General features: G+C 45.7%; 1 protein-coding gene across 5 annotated transcripts in view; it reads left to right on the top strand.

Annotated features, from left to right (window-relative positions):
* KAT2B (lysine acetyltransferase 2B) overlaps positions 1–23,096 on the top strand; it is a 942,804-nt gene extending 919,708 nt beyond the window's left edge. For 2 of the 5 annotated variants that reach the window (XM_069648876.1, XM_069648873.1), the window contains 2 exons: positions 16,930–17,014; positions 19,132–19,268. In XM_069648876.1, coding sequence (XP_069504977.1) covers positions 16,930–16,966 — 37 coding nt within the window. In that variant the 3' untranslated portion in view covers positions 16,967–17,014; positions 19,132–19,268. Of the gene's footprint in view, positions 1–16,929; positions 17,015–19,131 lie in introns of all 5 variants that reach the window. The other 3 variants (XM_069648870.1, XM_069648872.1, XM_069648875.1) reach the window with 3 other exon arrangements.
* The last annotated feature ends 728 nt before the right edge of the window (positions 23,097–23,824 follow it).

The raw sequence follows: 23,824 nt of genomic DNA, 5'->3' as shown, positions 1-23,824 counted from the left end.
AGGCTTTGTATGCTGGGCTTTCCTCACCCTCAGCTTTGGAAACCCCTTCACCCCCAGACTATAGTCTCGATAATGGTCCAGTGTTCCAGCTCGCTGTACCAATTTTTGTACTGTGGCCCACCCGCTAATTTCCATGCCATTGCAATAGACCACTTTGCTAATATGCATGCCATGTCCATAAGCTTAATTATGTGTCTATACTTGCCAATCCTCGGTTAGGACCCCAGAAGGCATTCCTTTGGTGTCCACTCATACATGGCCACCCCAGCTTTCCTGTAGGCCGATTCTATTTTGTGCCAAAAACACTGTGATCTTGGGCAGTCCCAAAACATGTGGAGAAGTTCTGCTTCTTCCGAAACGCATCAAGGGCACAGTGAGGTAGCCTTACTGTTCAATTTAGCAATTCTGCCCGGGGTCATATATGTCCTATATAAGACATTTATTTGAATCAGCCTAAATCTAGCGAGAGACCTCCCGGGGGTATGCCAGGGCCCTGACCCATTCCCTTTCCGTTATTTCAGTTCCTGGATCTGTTTCCCATTTTTTTTTTTAGTGCCATACTTTTTGGGTTGGGCCTGTCCATCAGTTGGGAATAAATCCTGGACACTGGTTTCCACCCATCTCCAAGGTTGTGTAGTACTGTCAATAGCGGGACTGCTTCTGGTTCAGCTGGCCATTCCTTCCAGATCCCCTTTGCAGTTTTTTTAATCTTGTGGTACCATAGAAATTGGCCGCTGGGCAGCCCTTCTTTCTCGGTCATGGACTCAAATTCCTGAAAGGCCCCCTCTTCATAGACATCTACCCCATGTGTATACACCAAATCCCTCCCAAAGTCTCATGTTTACCAGGTCTTCTCTGCCGCCACAGACCTCGGATGCCATTGGTGTTTCGGAGGAATATGGGTGGTCCCCTTTTAGCAGTTTTAGGGCCCTGTCCCAAACTTTTCTGCCCAACGTCACAATCATTGGGGTTGCTTTCAAGCACTCCGAGATCCAGAGTATCTCCTTCAAGTGCGCGGGGGCCACCAGGCATTTTATCAGTCTGGTTTCCGAGGTAGTCTCGTCTGCGAGCCATTTGGCCATGTGACTGAGTTGTGCAGCCATGTAGTATATTTCTAGGTCCGGCAGCTGGACCCCACCTTCCCGTATGGCAGCTTCAGGGTGGCCAAAGAAAATGTGTGTCTGGCCTCGCCCCACAAGAATTCTCTTAGTAGTTTCTCAATCATGCGAAAGGAGGAGGCCGGTATGTAGTGGTGGACATTCTGGAAGAAGTACAGAAACCTCAGCAGGACTATCATTTTAGTTATGGCAACCCAACCCATCAACAATAATGGAAGCCTTGACCAGAACCCCATGGATTTCCTGAGCCCCTTTATCGCTAGTTTGGTGTTGTCCTTGTGCATCAGGTCTGAGGTATGCCAAATATTCACTCTCAGATGTCTAAATGATTTTGACTGCCATTTAATCCCAACCTCCGGCAGCTCAGCTTCTGGTACCCCAACCAGTCCCGCTAATGGGAATATACAGGTTTTCCCCTTACTGAAAGATATCCCTGAGAATCCCGCAAATCTCTCCAGCACCACCGGGACATTCAAATGTGGGTCCCGTAGGTATAGTGCACACCACCCACTGTGATTCCAGCATCAAAGAATTGCTTCCTAATGTATATAGCTATCAGCTCCAGGCCCAGAATATAGAGCATGGGTGACAGCGGGCAGCCCTGTCTGGTCCCTCTCTGGATTTCCAAGGGGCTGATACTAGCCTTCCAGTTTTAACCCTGGCCACTGGCGCTGTGTAGAGTAGTTCAACCCATTTGATAAAATGCTCACCCAGCCCAAACTCCCTCAGTACCGCAATCAGCCACTCCCAATATGTGGAGTCAAAGGCTTTTATGGCGTCCAGCGAGACTATTGCATAGTGCTCCTTCCGGTTGGGCGTTTGTTCTACAATATGTTGTAGGCGCCGCAGGTTTACCGCCGTATTGCGGCTTGGGATGAATCCATTTTGGTCCTCGTGTACCAGTGATCCTATCACCCTGGAGAGGCGGTTAGCCAATATAGTTGTCAGAATTTTAACGTCATAATTTAGCATTGTCAGGGGTCTTTAGGAGCCGCACTCATCTTTGGGTTTACCAGGTTTAGGGATTGGGACCACCAATGTCTCTCTCATGGTGTTCGGGAGTATTTTGGACTCAAGTGCTTCTTGGAATACCTCGTGTAGGATCGGCACTAACTCAGATGAATACGTTTTGTAGAATTCTGGGGGCAAACCCAAAAGCCTGCTGGGCTTGTCCCCCTCAGAGTGTGCCCTGGTAGCTTTCATTATGTAGTCGAATTTCGATAATCTATTCCAGGCCACTTTATTATTTTCCCTGATTGCCATTAGTTCCTCCTCTCCCATCCGTGACCACTGTGTGTTGGCTTCCAGATGTCTGATCTTCTCATTTACCTCTAGCTCCTTTCTCAGTGTTCACCTGATACCCCCCGCACCAGCAATCGTTTCCCCCCTCACTACTACTTTCAGGGTTTCCCATACAGTGCTCCATTTATCAACACTCCACACATTAGTGTCTATGTATTCGGTCAGCTTTGTGCGGAGTAGCTCTCGGAATGTTCCATCCGACAGGGCGTCAGTCGGCATTCGCCATAGTGGTATGGGGGGTCTGGGACCTTTCATTGACCAGACCATTTGCAAGGGCGAGTGGTCAGATATTGACCTACCCAGGTAGGCTGCAGATTCAATCTGGGGTAGATGTGCCCTACCCACAAGAAAATAGTCTATCCATGTATACAGGCCGTGAGGGGATGAGAAGTAGGAAAATTCCCTGTCCTCGGGGTGCAGTTCCTGCCACACTTCTGACAAGTCCAGTGGTTCTATGACCCGTTTGAGTGGTGACTTTGTGTTCCCCAACCCAGGCTGTGGTGGGATAGATCTATCTAGGACATGGTCGTGCACACAGTTAAAATCCCCTCCCCAGACTAAAAAGCTATCTCGGTATGAGGTCAGCATCTTGCACAGCTCATTTAATTATGCCAAAGTCCCATGGTTAGGGAGGTAATATTTCACTGTACAGACCTCATTTTGTTCAATACTGCCTTTGATGATTAGATATCTCCCTTCTGTGTCAGCTACCTTCGAGTGCAAGTGAAAGGGCAAAGACGCATCAATCCTGATATATACCCCTGTGCATATTTAGAGTGTCCCGCACCAAAGCTCTCCATATGTTGGGTGTCATCTATTGTGAGATGGGTCTCCTGCAATAGTGCTATGGATTTTTGTTTTCCTGTTGAGGAAGGACTTTATCCTGTTTCTGCGCATTTAGGAGCCCATTCCCCGGACATTCCACGTCAAGATTTTTATGTCAGCTGCCATCTTTATCAGATTCCAGTCCGCCCAGCTTTTCCCCATCTGCTTCATCTCGATCGACCCCCGCACCCCTCCACCACCTATATCCACCCCGACCACTAGCAGGCATTCATACTAGTTTACGTAGCTTTGTGAAGACAACAAGACCTGTGAGAACTTTAAAACCGTTCGAACAGTAAACGGTAAACATTAACCAACTGCACCAAACAGCCGCTCCGTGGAGACAATGCTCAGGTGACCCCATACCTTTTTGGCCCATCCGGGTCTTCTAGTGCGGGTCAAGTCCTCTCAGCAACGGGCTGACACTAGTCTTTTCACTGGGGGTGCCACTGTTGGCTCTGGTTGAGTGTTCAGGTGTGCTGCCCGTCCAACTTGGCAGCTGTACTTTGTTACATTGAATTTCCGTGTTCATAGCGTTAGTCCTTTCAGAGGCCCTGTGGGGCATCGTGACCCTTAGGGAACTGCTCCTTCGATGCTGCTGTTCTGCCTATGTCACCACCTCCTCGCCTACTGCCCTACTGTTGTGTTCCAGCCACATGGTGGCAGCTGCTGGGGTTTCCAGGAAAACAGCTCTTCCCTTGTACAACACGTTGTGCCTGGATGGGTACATTAGTATATATTTGAGATTTAGCTGTCAGAGTCGGGCCTTGACCGGGATAAAGGAGTTTCTCGCTCTCTGGACCGCTGGAGTGTAATCCGGGTATATGGCGATTCTTGCATTGTCCCTCCTAATCTCCCCATCTTCTCTTCAGTGGCGTAATATAATTTCCCTGTCTTGGAAATTCAGGATTTTTCACCAGCATCGGTCTGGGGTGTGATCCAGGTGGCGTTTATTTTTGTAGGGACCTGTGTGCCCGTTCCACCGCAATGCCCTGCAAGAGTTTGTCAGCCCCCACTTCCTGTTGCAGTAGTGTTTCCATGAAGTTTGTGGGGTTGGATCCCTCCATCCCCTCGGGTACACCCAGTATGCATATGTTGTTGCGCCTGGATCGACCTTCCGCGTCTTCAGCCCTTTCTTCTAAAGTTTTATTTTGCTTTTCCAGATCGTGTACCCTGGCCAGCAGGTCTTTTAGTGCATCCGAGGTCTCCTTTTGTCCAACTTCCATAGCCGTAACTCGCTTCGTGAGGTTGCGCATATCCTGGCGCATCAATTGCACGTCTGTTTTGACTTCTTCGATTTTAGTGTCTATGAAGGAACGTAAGCCTGCGATGGCTTCCAGCACTTGTTCATCTTTGTTGGGTGATACTGTGTTAGTTTGGACTGCATGAGCCTCTTTGGCACTTGGTGGTTGTTCCCATGATTTATTCGCCGCAAAGGATTCCATTATGGTGGGGTTATTCTTTTTTTTTGGTTGAGGGCATGCCGCACGCCTCTTGGCCATGTAGTGCTGGGTGTTAGGCACTCACAGTAACTCGCCCAGTGTGAATCGCGCAATCTCACCGCTAGCCCACCCTTGCTCCAGCAGGTAGGTAAGGCAGGAGCCGGTTCTAACTTGACCTTTCACAGGGTAGTACTGCACAAGTGAGGTTGTGCTTCCACGGTAATGGGCTTATCTGTGCTGGAGCTGAATTACTGATGTGGAACCTTCATTAGTTATTCTCCTTCTATGTGCAGGCGCGCTGTGAGTTATTGTTCGGAGGGCCCTCAGGCAATGTTTGTAAAGTTGAGACAACTGTCAACCTTCATGCACTGCTAGGGCTGCCAGACTACCACTAGTATACAGTATGTGGTGCGGGTCCCGTCCCCTCCCACCCACTCGCTCACATTCTCAGCTTGCAGTCCGCAGCAAGCATTCAGCTCCCCACTGTCTCCAGCGCAGTTTCTCCGCTCAGCTATGGGGTTCAATAGATCACTTCACCAAGCTGATTCAGGTAGCATGCTGATGCCCATAGTATAGTCTGGGTCAGCACCGTTTAGAGCACTGCGGGCCAGAGGTAGCGGGGGCCGCAGCGTGGGTCGGGGCAGCTACTCACTGTTTGCTGGCTTCAATTCCTGCTCAGCGGTCCCCCGCTAGCCGACTTTGCAGTCCTGAGGTTCGCTCCTGCGGTCCCAGCCTCTCTCGTGGGCCGAGTGACTGCAGGAGTAACGTGTGCCCCCAGGTGCGGGACGTGATTTTCCCTGTGGCGCTGTTCCCTGGAGTTCTAATTCCCTTCCTCCGCTGCTGTTGTTGTTCGGGCGGCAGCGGCCACTCATGCAGAGGTGGGGACGGGTTAGGATCTGTAGTGCTGGCCGGTGTTGCGGCTGCTCCTCCACCCCCAGCGGGTCGCCTGCAGCGTCCAAGACTGACCTCTCGCGGTCTCCCACGCCGGGGCTCTGACCACCAGCCTCCTTTGTCTCGCCGGGCCCAGGGTCTCTTGACACCGTGTTCGGCTTGCCCCATTGCACAGTGCATTCAGGTGTCTCAGAGGGCTGTCGGATTAGGCGTGGCGGTGCCGGAGAGTATGACAGTCCTCACTTCGCTCCGCTCTCTCGGGGACGCTTTGCCACAGGTCCGCCCTTCCTCCACAGCGCTCGGGCCTGTTCCTCGGTCCGCCATCTTGCCCACCCGGGGGTCCACACTTAGCAGCTCGATTGTGTACATGAAGTTCTAGAAAGCTGTCATTTTTAAGGATCTCGAGAGGATCCGGATGGGATCTTCTCCCAGGCACACCTTCACTCCATGAGCTCAGGCCACGCCCCCTTGATCTATAGACAAAGAGCAGGGACAGGGTGGGTGGGCATATAGTGAGTGGCAGTAGGTTGGGATGGTGGTTTACAGCGAGGGCACGGTAGGGTGGGTGGGTGTAGGTAGAGCATGCGGCGGTAGAGTGGGTAGGTGTGGGTAGATATGGTGGAGAAAGGATCGGTGGGGATAGAGAGCACAGGGGTAGTGTGTATGGGTGGGGTTGAGAGATCAGGGCTAGGTTGGTAGGGGTAGAGAGAGCAGGAGTATGGTGGGTGAGTGGGGTTAGAGTGAGCAGGGGTAGGGTGTGTGGTGTTCGAGAGATCAAGGGTAGTGTGGGTGTGGCTAGAGAGCAGGGTTAGGGTGGATGGGGATATAGAGAGCAGGGTTAGGGTGGGTTGGGATAGTGAGAGCAGGGTAGGGTGGGTGATTCGTAGAGAGAGCAGGGGTAGGCTGGTTGGAGGGTAGAGAGAGCCAGGATAGGGTCAGTGGGTGTGGGTAGAGAGAGCAGAGCCGGAGTAGGGTTGGTGTCAGTAGAGAGAGTAAGGGTATCCCAGTCCTATCTCTATCACTCCTTTCTTGGGAAAACTCCTGGAGAAGTTGGCTATCGCTCAGCTGACCCTCCACACTGAATTTATTCGATGTTTCCACGACCATCAGTCTGGCTTTAGAGCATCCAGAGGCACAGGAACTGCTCTTCTGAACACCCGTGAAGACCTGCTCTAAATCTTGACACTAAAACCCCCTCTGTCCTCATTCTTCTTGACCTCTCTTCTGCCTTCGACACGGTTAACCACAACATCCTGATCGCAAGTCTCTGACACCGTGGGAATCACAGGACAGGCTCTGGCGTGGTTAACCTTCTTTCTCTCTGACCGCCCATCCCAGGTGGACCTTAGAGCTCTCTCAACTATCGCTCTTTCAACCTATGGCGTTCCCCAGGGATCTAACCTATCCCCCTGATTCTTCAATGTCTATGTGGCAGCCTTGGCACGTGTAATTGATTGCCACTTTCACCTCTAACATCCAGTGCTAAGCGGATGGCACGCAACTATCTTTCAGGCTATCCTCAGCCACCTTCTTCCTCCTCACTTATATCTGACTGTCTGCAATACAGTCATGGTGCTCTGAAAATTACCTCTGCCTCAACGCCAGTAAGACTGAGATTGTTCGCATTGGGACCCCTTCTCCCTCTTTCCCACTTTCACTCTGGCCGGCCTCCCTTGGCCCTGCGTCCGCACCCACTTGCGAGGCCAAAACCTGGGGGTTATCTTCTAATGCACTCTCTCCTTCTCCTCTCACATCTCTGACATCTCTAAAACGTCTGACTAGTAGCTGCATCTCCTCAGATTTTCTCACTTTTCCCCAATGGCTCACTGTCTCCAGAGCCTTGGTTCTCTCTAGGCTGGACTATTGCAATAGCATCTTCCTCAAGCTTCCTGCTTCTGCCTTGCACCCTCTGCAACTCACCTACAACAGAACTGCAAGACTTATCATTGGCCTCAAGCCCAGGGACCGCATCTCCCCAGCGCTGAAATCCCTTCACTGACTCCCCGTGGCTGCAGGGATCAAGTTTAAGACCCTCTGCATTGTCCACAAGGCTTTCTGCAGTCTGGGTCCGACCTATGTGCAACATTGCTTATCTACCTACCTACCATACTGTCCCTCCTGAGACCTCCGCTCATCTACCTCCAACCTTCTGCGAGTGAGCCGGTTCTCCAAGCAGATATTGGAGTTAGATCCTTATCCTCAGCAGGGGCCTCCCTCTGGAATAGCCTCCCTGGCGCCCTCCATCTTGAGCCCGATCTCATTAAGTTCTGGAAACTACTCTCTGCACTAACCCCAGCCTCCCTGGCTGGGTGCACTTGAGCCTCCCCCTCCTTGTAACCGTCTCTGCACTTGCACAATCCCAATGTACCGTGCCTGAAGATCGTCTGTCTGTCCTCCCTTGTCTCCAACCCTTAATTGCACTTGGTAAAACTTCAGAATTCGCATCAGGCCTGTTTGCTGTGTCTCAACTGTTAATTGTTTTATGGGCACTTACTATGCTTGTGTGGACTATTATCGTCTCAGAATTTCAAGGGCTCTGGACGACTGCTGTTTTTTTCCCCATGTTCCCACCCTCCTTGAGCGCTTTGAAACACTTGCCTTGTGTTTTGGAAGGAGCTTTATAAATAAATATTATCATACCATACCAAGGGTAGGGTGGGTGTGGATAGAGAGAGCAGGGTTTGGGTGGGTGGTGATAGAGAGAGCAGGCTTTTGGGGGTAGAGGTAAACTTTCTCTACTTCCACCCCTCCTTCTCCCCCAACGATTAGACACCTCTGACAGATTCTCCGGCACTACAGGTCTTGACAACATAGACTGCGTTCAACATTCCAAATTTCAAAACACATTTTTGTTTAATACAGAATATTTAAATTAAAACATAAGATACTACCCACACCTAACACAGTGTACAAAACTACCACTAAAACCTACAAAATCCAAAAAGCTAAATTTCAAATAAACCACTTTACAAATGGACACAGACGATATCACATATCACAGTACATAGAAAAAACCTAAATGTGTCACTAAAACAACATATAATCCCAACATGTTTCTGTTCTTTAAAGCCCCTTTCGGGCGAACATTCTTCAGGGGAACCTTTAAAACATCCACTATTCTTCTCAACACCGTGTTGAATGGGTAGTTTCAGGCAACCAGCCTTAATGTGGTGAATCTTCAACGCACGTCTGTAAATGACAGATAGGCTAATTTTTCTTCATTGAAAAACCAAGATACTTCAAAAGGCGTCTCAATCCGCCGAACATATCGTCACACCTTCACGCAAGTTAAGCCACCCACAACGTGGGGCAAGGGGAGGAAATCCCTTGTAATGACAACCAAGTCTGCAGATGATTACAAAAGAGGACGCAGAACCAATCTCTAGATTAGGAGAAACAAACTCCTCGCTAATGACTCGCAGGGTTTGAAAGAAGACCGTGCAGCACCAGCATGTGTTTTCACCAAGTGCAGTAAAACGCTCACCACTTCCTAGTAAATATCCTTCTTGTATAATATAATCTATGTTCCTATTGGTGGAGTAAGATGTGGTACATATAAATAGGATCCTGTGTACCTATTTGATTACATGTTTTGGGGGTAGAGAACAGGGGTAGGTAGTGGGGGTAGAAAGAGCAGAGTAAGGGTGGGGGTAGAGAGAATGGGCGAAGTGAGAGTAAGGGTAGGGTGGGAGATGGGGTTAGAGAGAATGGGGGATGGTATGGCAATGAAACGTATAGAGCGCAAACCCTCACCTTATAAAGGCATCACAGTGCTATAGAAGCACCGGCAGAGCCAGACCCACATTGCCCCTCAAAAAGGAAATTACTGGGGGTACAGGAAGGTCTTCACACCTTGTCTGAACTCCAGATGGTTGCTGATCAGGCGCAGGGACAGAGGGAGGACATTCCACAGTTTGGCTGCCTGAACAGTGAACAAACGACCACCCCATTTTTCATATTTAAATCTGGGTGCCACAAAAAGTCTACCCGAGGAGGACCACAATGCTCTGGCAGGTATATAGCGAAGAACTCTAGCCCTGAAAAAAGGAGAGGCCGTAATATTGAAGACCTTATGCATCAAGCAAAGTGTATTAAGCTTAACCCATTGACAGGTACAATTTATCGGGCCCTTGAGACCTACAGTGCCACTCCAAAGACTTTGTGATGTCCCCCAAGGATTATCGCCTTCAAAGACTTGTGCTTGTTTGACCCAGTCCGTACTATGGTAAATGCGTGGGCAAGACTGTTTAAAAGGCTGGATATATCGGCCCCATATTTCAGGGGTGTCCCGTTGTGGAACTGCCCGGGGCTTCCCCCAACATATGACGCGGTTATCAAGAACGGATGGGACCGGGGGAGGAAATTACGCTAAGTGATCTGTTTGAAAATTGGCTTTTTATGTCACTAGAGGACTTTGTTGCCAAACTGGGGAATAACCCGACTAGATGTCTACAATATTATAGGATGAGGGCTGCGATTCAGCGCCGCTGGCCATCGTTCCCTCAGGAACCCAATATGTGTAACCTATTTGAAATGCTAGTGCTGGGTGAGAGCTCTAGTAGGCTTGTCTCTAGACTGTATAAAGCGTCCCAGACTGCTCAGAAATAAATTAGTATGGCCTGGGAGAAATGGGAAAAAGACCTGAATATAGTTATACAAGATGATCGTTGGGCACATTGGTGTCACCTGACGAAGGAGGTCTCGCTTAACGTTAAATTTAAGGTTGATACAATTCAAGATATTGAATCATTTACATTACACCCTGGCGCAAATTTCTAAGTTTGTCCTGAATGAAAACAGTGAATGTATGTAGTGCGGTAGTGTAGAAGCCAACTCCTTCCAAATGTACTGGGGATGCCCTGCGGTGGCTCAGTTTTGGCAGGAAGTAGCAGGAATACTGTATGACATTACTTGGATACCCCCAGCACTTTCCCCTCCTAAGTATCTCCTGGGAGATATTGGAAAGGTCAATGTGAAGTAACCGAGATTTTTTAATTTGGCTTGTATGATTGCTAAGAAATGTATCCTGAAATATTGGAAATAGAGAATTGCCCCGGGACAGTTGAATGGCTCAGAGAATTGACCTATGCCAACGAAAGGGAGGAGGTCTACACTGCAACGGTCATGCCTAGTTGCCAACCGTAAGACATTTGGGGGCCCTCTGGAATTATCTCCTGCAAACTCGTGGGGGGATGGAACACCTGAATAGACCCTGGGATGCAGGAAGGGTCGAGATGCTCTATGATGGGGGTCTGAGTCGTGCTTTTTGGCGTTGATGACTCATTGTGCCTCAGTATTTATGATTTTATTTCTCCTAGTCACACTCTGTACATGACTTGCCTTAAGGTAACATGTCTGCTGTTATGTTAAATAAAGGTTAAAAAAAAACATACCCGTTGACCATCAGGAACCCAATGCAGTAATCGCAGCATAGAAGAGCTATGGTCTCGCAGCCGCAAATGAAAAAGAAGCCTTGCAGCTCTGTTCTTGATAATTTGCAGTCTGTGGAGTGTCCGTTTGGGTAAACCCAGGTAGATTGCATTGCAAAAAACAAGTCTACTACAGATGAATGCATTAAGCAATTGAATCTTACAGGGAAATAAGAAGCAGTCCAGAAGTCTCTTAAGAGAGCAAAGATGAAAAAACAAGAGCTGACCACCAAGGCCACTTGGCTCTCTAGAGAAAGGGAGGAATAAAGCCATACATCGATATTCCTAGCCTTTAAGACAGGAATTGGGAACTCGCCCAGCACCTCCGTCCAGAGCATGGCTCTGGTACCCATGCTCCTCCCAGCTCATCAGATGGCTGTGCTAGTGGCAAGGAAGGGCATAACCACATTTATGTTTTTTGAGCATTGGATTTCTATCTGTCATCCACCCACCAATCTTGTTCTAGACAAGCCTTCATATCACCCACAGGATCACCCACTAGGTATCCAACATGGAAGATCAGTTGGGTATCGTCAGCATACATATAAAGCCTAGCTCCTAGGTCTGTTAAAGGTTTTACATAAAGATTAAATAGAAGGGGGCTTAAGGTTGACCCCTGAGTAACACCACAGGGTACAGGTTTGGCCACCGATACAAAAGGGGGGAGAACTACCGTTTGAGCCCTGTTGCTAAGAAAATGTCAGGTCTGTTTTCACAAGATCTCCTCGGGTGCTGCAGAACCCCACAGTCCCTCCTAGATGTTAAGCTCTCAACCAAGTTATAAACGGCTGAGCCTGCAACACCCCTAACGGAAAGGGGAAGTGGATAAAATAAGAAACAGTTCAGATTGCTGGCCTTGACTCAGAAGGATATCTGCATGGGATGAGAGAGAATAACTGGTTAGCGTGTACATTCTATATACTTTATTCCCCCTTGTGACTTTACATGAATTTCCCTCTACTATATTCAGAGGAATGTTGCAGTTATAACTTCTTGTTAAAAATGTTTCTTAACAGTTGTCTAGATCACTCCTAAAAGTTAAGGTTTTCAAAAGTTGGTTTCTTTGCTTCCATCAACCTTCAAGAGTAGTTTAAGGCTTTGTTGCTCACTTATGCTTCTGCATAACTCTGCTTCTTCAATTCCTGAATTTCTGCTTTTGTTTTCAAGAATTAATAAGAGTAACTATTTACAAATATTAGTTTCTGGTTGTATTCCTTAATACTGCGTTAACCTCGCTCCCTTAAAATGTTGTTGTCAAAAGTTAGAAAACAGAAAGTGAAAAAATGTTACTGCTAACTTGCAGTATGGTATGGTAATGTTTATTTGTAAAGCGCCTATACACAAGGCAAGTGTTTCAAAGCGCTTAAGGAGGGAGGGAACAATGGGAATAACAACAGTCATTCAAAGCCCTTGAATTTCTGAATGATACAAGTCTGCACAAGCAGAGTAAGTACATATAATACAATTAACAGTGTAGATAACAGCAAATGGTTCTGACGACAATGCTTTTTCCAAGTGCATTGAGGCGCCGCCATGCAACGAGAGGAGACAGGGAAGATAGCTGATCTTCAAGGCATGGTACGATCATATTGTGCAAGTGCACAGACGTTACAGGAGAGGGGGGGATAAGTGCAGGGGGCCCAAGTGCGCCCAATCAGTCAGAAAAACTGGGGTGCGTGCCGAGAGATGCCACTCTCATGGGTCATTGACCAAGTGCAGTAGCGATGAGGCAAGCGCTGGCCCGGAGACAAGTACGTGAGGACTGGACAGGGTGCAAGGGACCTGTACACCCAACGGCCAGTCAGCAAGCAGTGTGGAAAATGAGGGAGAGTGGGATAGAGCAGAGAGAGATGTTAGCAGGGTAGAGGGAGAGAGAATGAAGAGGAGAAGATGAATGTCTTATTAAGGAGATCAGGCTCAAGACAGAGGGCAGCAGGGAGGCTATTCCAGAGAGAGGCCCCTGCTGAGGATAAATAGCTCCCTCCAAATCTCTGCTTTTTGAACCGGCTCACTTGCAGAAGGTTGGAGGTAGATGAGCAGATGGCTCAGAAAGGACAGTATGTAGGTAGGTATTGTTGCAGATAGGTAGGTCCCAGGCCCTAGAAAGCCTTATGGACAATGCACAGGGTCTTGAACTTGATCCTTGCAGGCACAGGGAGCCATTGGAGGGATTTTTCATACCAGAGAGATGCGGTCCCTGGGCTTGAGGCCAAGGATAAGTGTTGCGGTTCTGTTGTGGATGAGTTGCAGAGGGCGCAAAGCAGAGGCATGGAGGTTGAGAAAGAGGCTGTTGCAGTAGTTCAGCCTTGAGAGAACCAGGGCTCTGGAGACAGTGAGCCGCTGGGGGAAGGTGAGAAAAGGAAGAGTACCTCTGAGGAGGTGCAGCTGGTAGTTGTACTTTTCGGAAATGTCCGAAGTGTGAGTGGAGAAGGAGAGAGTGGAGTCGAAGAAGACCCCAAGGCTTTTTACCTCACCGGTGGGTGCGACACAGAGTCAAGGGAGAGTGGGATAGAGCAGAGAGAGATGTTAGAGGCTGGCCAGAGTGAGTGTGGGAAAAACGGGAGCAGGAATCCCAATGCGAACAATCTCAGTCTTACTGGCGTTCAGGCAGAGGTTGTTTTCAGAACACTGTGACGGAATTGTGGACAGACAGTCGGATATGAGCAAGGTAGAGGAGGTGTCGGAGGGCAGCCTGAAGGAGAGTTGTGCGTCATCCACATAAGATTGTAAGTTAGAGATGAAAGGAGAAATCACATATGCCAGGGCAGCCATGCAGACATTGAAGAGCCAGGGGGATAGGTTAGAACTCTGGGGAACGCTGGAGTTGGAAAGAGTGATGGTAGAGAGAAAGGACCCAAGTTCCACCTGGGATGGGCGGTCGGAAAGGAAGGAAGTTAACCATACCAGTGCCTGACCTGTGATTCCCAGGGTCTCACACAGGACACCCTCTAGATGGCATTGTTGCTGTGTTAGTCAATTTCACGGCATTTGCTCTCACTCACGCTTCCTGGAAACAGTTATATTTATACATTGACTTCTCTTAGGCACATATGGGTACACTGCCTTAGTAAAATTCAAATCCTGTTTATTTCAATAACGTAAATGTTTCACATAAGATAGCAAGAGCAAATAAGAATTTAGCTGCTGCCTTATTTAGCTGAAGCTGCTTTTTCCTTCACTGCTTCACTGCTCTCATAACTCCTTATTCACTCCTATCATTCTTCCAGGAAGTACAAACAGCCAAAACTTGCTGCTGGGGTTTCTAGAGCCTAAATTAAAGGGAGCTTAGACAACATGACCTGACAATTGGGTAAAACTACTGAAAGGCAGTTTAGAATGTTGGTCAAAGGGTCTTTGTTACGGCTGTAGCCAGTCAGCATGTTGATTAACTTCCTCCATCTTGGCTTGGGGAAGCTTCCCTACTCTGAGCACAAGAGTGAAGGCCTAAACCAAGGTCAGAATAAATACTGAGAAATAATAATAAAAAGACCCAAACACACACAGGTAAGACGTGTACCCCTCTGCCTCTGGGCCTGGACCTGACAGAAAAGAGGACAGACAAGCCAAAGCTTTATCTCTAAAACAAGCCGCAGAAATTCAGCCCAGCAGGATTGAATGGTCGACTGTATCGACGGTGGCAGAGAGGTCCAATAATATCGTGGCCCCTCGTGCCCCCCTCCCCTTTCAGCCAGACCACGAAGAACACTGATCGCTGCCACAACTATCAGTTCAGTACTGCAGCCCGGTCTAAAGCCCACCTGTTCCTGTTATAATAAGCAATGGGATTCCACGAATGACTAAAGTTGAGATGCTGCTGTCATCTCCATCAACTGACTAAGTTACAGGAGAAGCGAGATTGGACGATAGTCGGTAGGGATGTGATGCAGGTTTTTTGAGAAGCAGAGTTATTGCTGCTGTTTTTAAGTGCGGTGGAACCACTCTGGTGCTGAAAGAGCAATTCATCAGACAACAGAGCTCAGGAACTATCACTCATCTCACATCCTTTAGTATCATAGCCGGGCAAGGATGGAACGGGGACCCCAACGGATGGCGGGTACTCATAACCTCCAACAGATGAGGCTCAGTGATCAAATTAAAGGCAGAAAACAGCGGTTCCCTTGCTATTACCTGAGCGGACCCACAGGGGAGTACCCCCGCTTAATGGCAGTGGCCTGCTTCCAATTGTATTTTAGAGATGTTTTCCTTATAAAATTTCACCAAATAGTCACATAAAATCTGCGAAGGTGCAACGTTCCTATTTACTGCTATCGGGGTATGCAGTTCAGGCAACAGTTCTTGAGCAATATTAGGGTTAGAGAGAATGCAAGTGGACTAATAGTCACTCTTAGCTTGAATCCGCATTTTATTACAGGATCGTAAGTGTCGTTTATAAGCCTGTTGAACTTGGGAATCATATTTCTTCCTCCTGGCTCTCACAGCCTGTCTTAACTTCCTCTTTTCTCTTAGAAGAACATCAGAAAATCAAACATTGTGTCCCCTGTTCTTTTTCCCTAGCTTTCTGTTAGTAGCTGGGTGCCAGGGAGATAAGGGCGTAGGACATCTTTGCAAAAAATGTATCCAGAATCTGTATTGGATCAGAACAAAATGTTGTGGTTACGGATCCATTCAGGAACAGGGCCATGGTATCTTGGTTAATATTGTCTCACTTATGGAAAACTGTACTCGGATTGTAAAATCTGACCTGGGGAAAGGAATGGGATTTCCAATTCGTACTGAATCAGTACCGTCAAGAATGCAGTTCCAAGATGAGGCCTGCTTTGTGAGTAGGGAAATTCACACATTGGTTCAGGCCTGGGACGCTTGCGGAATCCATGCATGCCATTGGCGAAAAATATGGGTGGGGTTAGAGAGACTGCGGGTATGGGTGGGTGTAGCGTGAGGGGGGGGGCTGAGGGTTTGTTGGGGGTGGTAGTTGTTTGGAGGCATAAAACATTAAGAACATAGCAGCCTCGGGAGGACTTGTCGTCGAAATTTGACCAAAATAGCCCATACAAAGCCAAACCAGCCCACGTAATGAGGGTTTATAGGGATAGAGTAGTGTGGTGAGTGGGAGTAGAGAGAGCGGGAGTGGTGGTAGAGAGAGTGGACGTGGGGTGGGTGGAGGTAAAGAGGCAGCCTCAGGAAATCTAAAAAAAAACAGATCTGCTGTCTAAAGTATACCAAAATCCTGCACACAACCATAATTTCCCTCACAAATGGGGGTGTTGTAGCCAATTGTGCGTGAAATAGCCCAAAATAGTCCAATATCGTAAGCTTACAAATCACTGCACGGTTGGGCATTTCAAAGCCCAGTACCTGACTTGCTTCTTACAAAGCTGCTGATTGGAGCTAAAAGTGTTAGGGAACTCCTCATTGGGTAGTACGGCGGAAGGGTTCTGAAGAAAAAAAAACCTTTAGAGTTTTAGTATTTTTCATGCCGTGTATTGCCTGTTACTTTGCCAACCAGATATTCTCCGCTCAGAATTACCTTACCGCTCTCTCTCTTTTGTAACAATGGTTTCAGCATTTATATGGTTCTAGTGCCACACAAATGCGCCAAAACCAAAAATGAACTAACCCCCTATGGGGTCGGCTTCACTGTCGTGACTTATAGGATTCTGTTTTGTAGGTTAAATATAACATGCCTGTCTGTTTTCTGTTTTTTTTTATTATTTCCTGTTTAAGGCCATAAAACAGTTGAAATGTAGCATTGATGTACATTTTGGAGATGACATTGATAAAAACACAGAACAGTAAAGAAGGACAGTAAAGTTTATCTGTTTTAGGAAGAGCTTTCTCTTTTGGAATTGGTCAAGAGCCCACGCATAGGCAGGGATATTCAGTGTTCAGGAATGTATTGAAGAAGCTTACTATGAACCAGGACAGCAGCTTACAAACCTTTCCTTTTTGTCTTTACCAAAGAGCCACCAAAGCGCCTGGCCCTTCATGGAACCTGTGAAGAAAACAGATGCTCCCGGATACTATGAAGTCATCAGGTTCCCCATGGGTAATGCCATTAAACTATTCTAAGGATACTTGTGTTCATATTTGAACACTGAGTGTTCGCACTCCTTGTTCCAGAGCACAGAGAACGGTAGGGAGCACTTTGCAATAGTATACATTTTGGGAAATGAAGGAAATAGACATTATTTTCTATTATGGACCATAAATAAATGTTGTTTTAGTTGCACAAAGCCACGGCTGTTCTGCATCTAAAGTTGTCACAAACCCTTCAGTCTTATCTTAATCAATGCACGTCCTAAATTAGGGAGGGACACCTCAAACTAGCACCTGACCTCCTCCCTTTACTGCTGCATTGACCCAACCTAGAATCAAGCTATTGTCACACCCCCTAACGATGACCCATCAAGACATTGCTGACTTGGCCTGCTGCAGGCCAGTCTTTAGTTTCCCGTGTAAGTGAATGCTTTATCCACGATCTGTGGCTCCACATGCCCAGGCTCAGAGAACAGTGATCTACCACACCATGATCTCAGACCTGGGATATTGGGCCTCATTACGAGTTTGGCGGTGTGGGAAAAAGTGGATGTAATTTTGTTACTTCCATTTTTGCTGGGTGGTAATTATGATTTTTTGAGGTAAAGTTGAGGATTTGCCTCCAGGTAGATCCTCCACTTTACCTCCAAAAATCTGCAGAATTACCACCCTGTAATTCTGCCAAACGTGATACCGCCAAAAACCCCATAAAATGGGGATTTAAAACTGTCTTCCACTACTTGTAATCCCGTAGTAAACCCAAGGGACCAAGTGGCGGTAACGATAATACCATTTGGTGGTAATTGGCCACTATTACAGCCAAACTTGTAATGAAGCCCAATATCCTATATCGGAGGTCCCAGAATGTGAGCGAACTCAGGGGCATTCTTGAAAATAACTTACACCAAAGGAGGACCTGCAGTGCTTGTCAACATCCCAGGCCTCAGCTTATCCCCCCCAGTGTTAACATCTGTTTGGAGACATACTTCAGACTGGTGTACGTCCACATTCTACCAGTATGCTGACGACATCCAGACCCAGCGTCATCAACCAACCTTCAAGCTGGTTGTTGATTCACACATACATTTCTTGCTAGACTTCCAAACTTCTATGTCATAAACCTTGCCACCGCAGCTAGACTGTAGTAAAACAGTACCTGACAAAGAGGGTGGATGCAGGTCATCAAGAGCAACATGCTGAAACTGATTATGGTTCCTATCACTGAGTCAAGGTAACCAATTTAGACTCCACGGACTGCCACATCGTGCAAGGGAGAGCCAAACCGGCCATCCCAGTCCATATTTTAGAAATGTCTGTGCTCCCTCTCACTGCTAGGGCATACCTTTGTTCTCTTACTGACCAGAGCACACTGATTGGCCAGTTTAAAGAGCTTACTCATGCTTATAATCTAAATGTTCTCTTATGGAAGCTACACATTCTCCCCAGTTTGGCCACAAGAATGAAACCTCCCACTGCCTTGCATGCTACTCAAGGGTTTCCTACATGCACACAAACAGAAGCTGCTAGGTGACTGTTCTTCGAAGCACTTCATGGCAGATTGTCTTCTATGGATCCATGATGTGGGCCTATCTAAGAAGAGCATACACTGCATGTTCATGTTGTCACACTACAGAACCATGTTTACCCTGTGAATACTGTTGTGTTGTGATTCCGATGCAAGTTCCTCAAGCTCTCCATGTACACATGGCACTAAGCACATTAAAGGAAAAGATGGCAAGTACACCATTTGAAAATGTATGAAACCTGGATCAACTCTGTCAGCTGCCCAACTAGATCAGAGATACTTGGTAGTAGATTAACTTGGCAGAGAAAAGAAATAGCTGGCACAGAACTCTCTTCTTCCCCTCTCCTGCTGTCTTGTTTTTATTGACTCTTGTGTTTTATGCGAGGTTCCATTGTGACTAATCCAGGTGACTTAATGTTGGCCAACCCCCTTCTTCAATGGGAAGGGAGTGAAAAGGGGGTGAAGGGCCACACTTGTGACTCAAGTACTCGTTTTTCGGCATCATATTTGTGTGATTGCCTGTCTTGCAGAGGTCGACAAGTCTTAGCAATACAACTGCATAATGGATACTGCGAGTTAGCAATGTTATTTCTTTTTTGCAGATTTGAAAACGATGAGCGAGCGATTGAAGAACAGATACTATGTGACAAAAAAACTGTTTATGGCAGACCTACAGCGTATCTTTACAAACTGTAGGGAGTACAACCCCCCTGAGAGTGAATACTTTAAATGTGCCAATCTGCTGGAGAAGTTTTTTTACACCAAAATCAAGGAGGCTGGATTAATGGACAAGTGACACATACTGCCTCCCCGGAGCCACCAGTTGTGCCTCGTTAACAGCAGGTGTTCATTTGGCACTTGGAAAACCAGCAGGACACTAAGGACATCTGATTGGAACAGTCGCCTGTTATATTTAGCACTTTTTCAAGCCCCTTTGGGAGGGTTTAGTGTTTTTTTTATATATTGAATCTAGTAGAGTGGCATTTACATTTTTGAAGGAAGAATTTTAATCTGTTGTCGTGAGTCTTTGTTGCATGTTCATGTTCACTGTGAGTAGGTTTTCAGTGTGGATTCCCTCTCCCGCCACTTTAAGAAAATCTGTATCTCTGGGTGTGACCAATACCAAAAATCTCAAAGAAAGGTACTAAGATGCCCATTTCTCCCCAAAGATCTGAGATACCACAAGAGGTAGCCGCTAGCCTAGTGACTGTCATTCATATCAAGTGAAATTCTTTCCAGACTTAGCTCCCCTAATTTCTTATGGAGTTCTGAAAACCTAATGGACATTTTCTGACATTGGATTTAAATAGAGGGCACACTGCTCTAGATTGAGCCATAAAGTCATTTCAATCTTACATAAACACAAATCTGCTTGGGGACAGACTGGGCCTATGACTACACAGGCATTGATGGCCACTGGCACAATGTAGTTAGGTGTTAGTTAGAAAGGTATTTATTTATACGTTTGTTTTACCAGCAAGATCTGTTTTGAATGGGAACATTCTAAAAATTGCCCGGAGATCACAAACAGGGATTGTCAGAGTGCTTTGAAATGCACATGGCTGAGGCCTCACTGTGACCAAGCCCTAAGATTGATATGGACTATATACAGTACTGACGACGCCCCCCCCAACCCCCACGATTGTTTATCATTGAATATTCACTTAACAGAAAAAGTCAAATTTCCTATTTCCTGTTCACAACTAACTACCACCTCCAAATGGCATAAACAGTTTTTGCCACTGGATTAGAAAGTAATAGATTGTCTTCCCTATACTGATGTTTATTTAGATGTGCAGTTGTCTTCCTCTTTTTAAGCCTTGACTGGCAGCTGTCATGGAAGCTTGTAAAATATAATTGCTCCCTTTCTGTCTAAAAACATGTAGCTTTTAGCTTTGGGAGTTGGAAGTATTTGCAAGTAAACAATCACTGAATGTCAACTGTTCATTCTAAACAAATCAGAGGGCAGCAAACCCAAAGGTCAAACAATGACTTTTCACACTCTCTCTCTCTATATATATACATAATGCAGTAAAAGAACATTACAACTTTCTGTTCTGTCACTTTGGTCAAGTCAGGTGATGAGAGGGGTGGGAAAACCTCATTGTTAATCGATTGCCAGATCACCTCGGCGCTCTTAGGCTCAGCTTGTTATTGATTTTATGTTTTCCCTAACACTATTAAGATATTTCTGCTTACATTTGGTTTGTATTTTTGTTTTGTTTTTGTGTTCATCACATTTTACCATTTTCAGGGCTGTTACCGTATTTTTACTAATGCACTTGAGCGCACTGGAACATATTGTTGCATTTTCTGAGCCTCTCCATAATTATTGAGACTTGGGACGCATTCCGAGCTGTTAAATGCAGATACATTAGGGAGAACACAAACCCCGTTGGAAAACAGGCTTTCGGGCTCCCCATTAGATAGCCCAAAATTGTGGTGAAATTAAAAAGACAGTGGGCCTCATTACGACCCGGGCGGTAAGGGATTACCGGTACCGGTAAGGGCACCTGTAATCCCTTACCGCCCAATTCCGAGGTCCCTTTGCGGGTCCTCCTTTAACGGCTGGTTTTACCAGCCGTTACGGACGGGACCCGCAAAGGGACTTTGGAGGTAATTACGGTACCGCATAGCCCCCATAGGGCTCAATGGGAATGGGGAAGGGCCATGGTCAATGGGGAATTACCGCCCCCGCAAACCTTGGAATGGGGCGGTAATTCTGCCATTCACCATGGCGGAATCGGTAGTTTGGAAACCATGGCGCAAATAGTGCCATGGTTACCGCCCGGGTCGTAATGAGGCCCAGTACATTGTCCCACTTCTGACACTGTACTGTTCTTCTATATAATAAAACTATGGAAATGGTCTATACCCAGTTAGATACTAAAACTCTAAACAAAAGCGACACTATAGAAAATTACAAACGCTAACAGATCAATGTTTACATTGGAATGTACAGTATAACATCACATTTGTTGTAATGTTTTTATACATGTATGTTGCAACACTTTTTGTCCAGTTTTGATGTCCAGATCGCCCTCCATTTTTTTGCCATGACTAAAATGTTCCCTAAATTCGCCTCCGGCAATCCATTTTATTCTTCAAGCTTTACAAAATAAACCCATCTATATACAGTCACCTACAAATCAAACACAGGGAATGACTCTGACATTTTATTTGCAGTTAACATGCAGAGCAAAACAGAGTTGATGTTGCTCAACTTACCCACAGCAACTCTGGACTCACTCTCAGAACTGAAATATTATCCTACATGCATACATTATAAGTATCCTGTGTGTCCTCTGCCACTACTGTTTTACACTGTTTGTTATGTTCATGCTTTTGCTTATGCAGGACATAAGTTTGGTAAATAATTAAAACCTATAGTAAGCATACGTATGTCCTATATTGAAGAGAATGCTTTGCTAAAAATATTTTTAAAATACTTTTATTCTGGTCTAGTTAAGCAGTACATGTTTATGATTGTATAGTCCACAGCGATTACAGTTACTGCACATTCCACATGATGGCTTGCAAAATATGCATAAGCCTGTCGGGCAAACCTACTTTGCGCCAGGCACTATTGTAAATATATTTTAGAAACTGTGATACTATTTAAAACTAGAATTAATGCTATGTTAATAACAACATAACTTTTTTCCAAGCCCCTGTCTGGTTTCAGAAACTAGTCGGGTCGGTTCTACACTACAGAAAGTTTTCATGACTAGAGAAAGAACCTGCCGGTAAGGAGGTTTTCCAGCTTGCTTCCTTCCATTAAACCAACCCTAACTGCTCCCTTAACCACCAATGGATGGATGCATTAATGGCCACAGTATGGGATTTTTTCCTAGTTTAAGATGTTATGCCTGTGCAGTTGAAAAATGTATTTTCATAGACTTTTTTTAAACTTACATGCTTTTACAATAGGGGAACATTATACGGAAAGACTGGATTTGAACCGACAGTTTAGGGGATAATGCGCACTACACTAGTGCTAAAAGAGGGAGGTGTATTTTTATGTTAATAGGAACTAAAATAAATCCATGCTATCACATAAATGACATTTTATTTAAATGCCTTCAGTAAAACTGATGGGCAACAATCTATATGATTACACTATTATAAAAAAAAAGATAGCGTTTTTAAAATATTTATTTTAGTATGTATCTGTTGAAATGAAACGATTTTGCACTCTTAAGGTACACAACCGTTGCATTAAGGCCTCAATGCTGGTTTTAGTGCTCTGTTTTATAGAGGGGTATTTAAATCTCTTATTCAGATAGTCTTTGACAAGTTAAATTTTACTTTTATTTTGCATTTTACTGATGTTTTTTTGTTTTGGCAAACTTTGTTTAGTGTTGTCAGAATACATAATATATGTAATTGTTCCATTTCTATACTGAAAACCAATGTTTTCTAATTTGAAATATTTTCATATAGATATTGTTCAATAATGGTATGGTAGGATGTGTGGTTTTGCAAGATGGTTTGAATTTAGCTTTGTAAAATTAATATATTGTACAACTGGTACAGAATTTAAATTATAAAGAGAAGTGAATTACAATTCTGTTGTCATTTTATTAAAATAAAGTTGTATTAATATATATGGATGTAAGACAATAGATAGTTTTGCATTTCTTGATGAAAAGAAATGCTTTGTTTGATTAAAAAGCTGCATCATCAATTTCGACAATTATTTTCGGACAGCCAAATGTTTTCCAATTTTATCAAAGTCCCATTGAAAAGCTTTCTCAAAACAGGCCTAATGTGGTTTGATCCTGTTTGTGCGAGAGTCAGTAATGCCTTTGATCCATCTGTCTGAAACAAAAAAGGAAGACCAAAATCCTTTTGCCAAGTGTCTGCACAACAGACATGCCAGTCAGTCAATGAATGAATGCCCCGGCTCACTGACGGGACGTCAACCCTGCTTGAGTGTTGTCAGAATGTCTTTGCAGGTAGCCAGGCTTTGCTTTAATTGCACCTGTGACCCCTTAAGTGGTTGGCTATTACGTATTCATATGCATAAATATTAAAAAGGTGATCCCCACATGCCACTGCACTAGTTGTATGCGTGTAGTAAGTATGCTGATGTTGGGGGAAGCTTTCCCTACCTTTCAAGGCTGAAAATACAACTATGCTACACGTGAAGTTAGCTAATGAAGTGTTTGTTTCTTGTCTAGCACTTTTTTTATTCATATTTACCAAGAGTAATAGGTTAATGGCAAGATGGCTGCAATTATTATTTTGATTTGAACAGCCCAATCAGTAAAACCTGGGAACTTGAAAATGTTA

This window comes from Ambystoma mexicanum, chromosome 2q (assembly GCF_040938575.1).
Source record: "Ambystoma mexicanum isolate Mex_15411 chromosome 2q, UKY_AmexF1_1, whole genome shotgun sequence".
Lineage (NCBI taxonomy): Eukaryota > Metazoa > Chordata > Amphibia > Caudata > Ambystomatidae > Ambystoma > Ambystoma mexicanum.
Note: the sequence above shows the minus strand (reverse complement) of the source record. Positions and strands in the feature narration are given on the sequence as shown.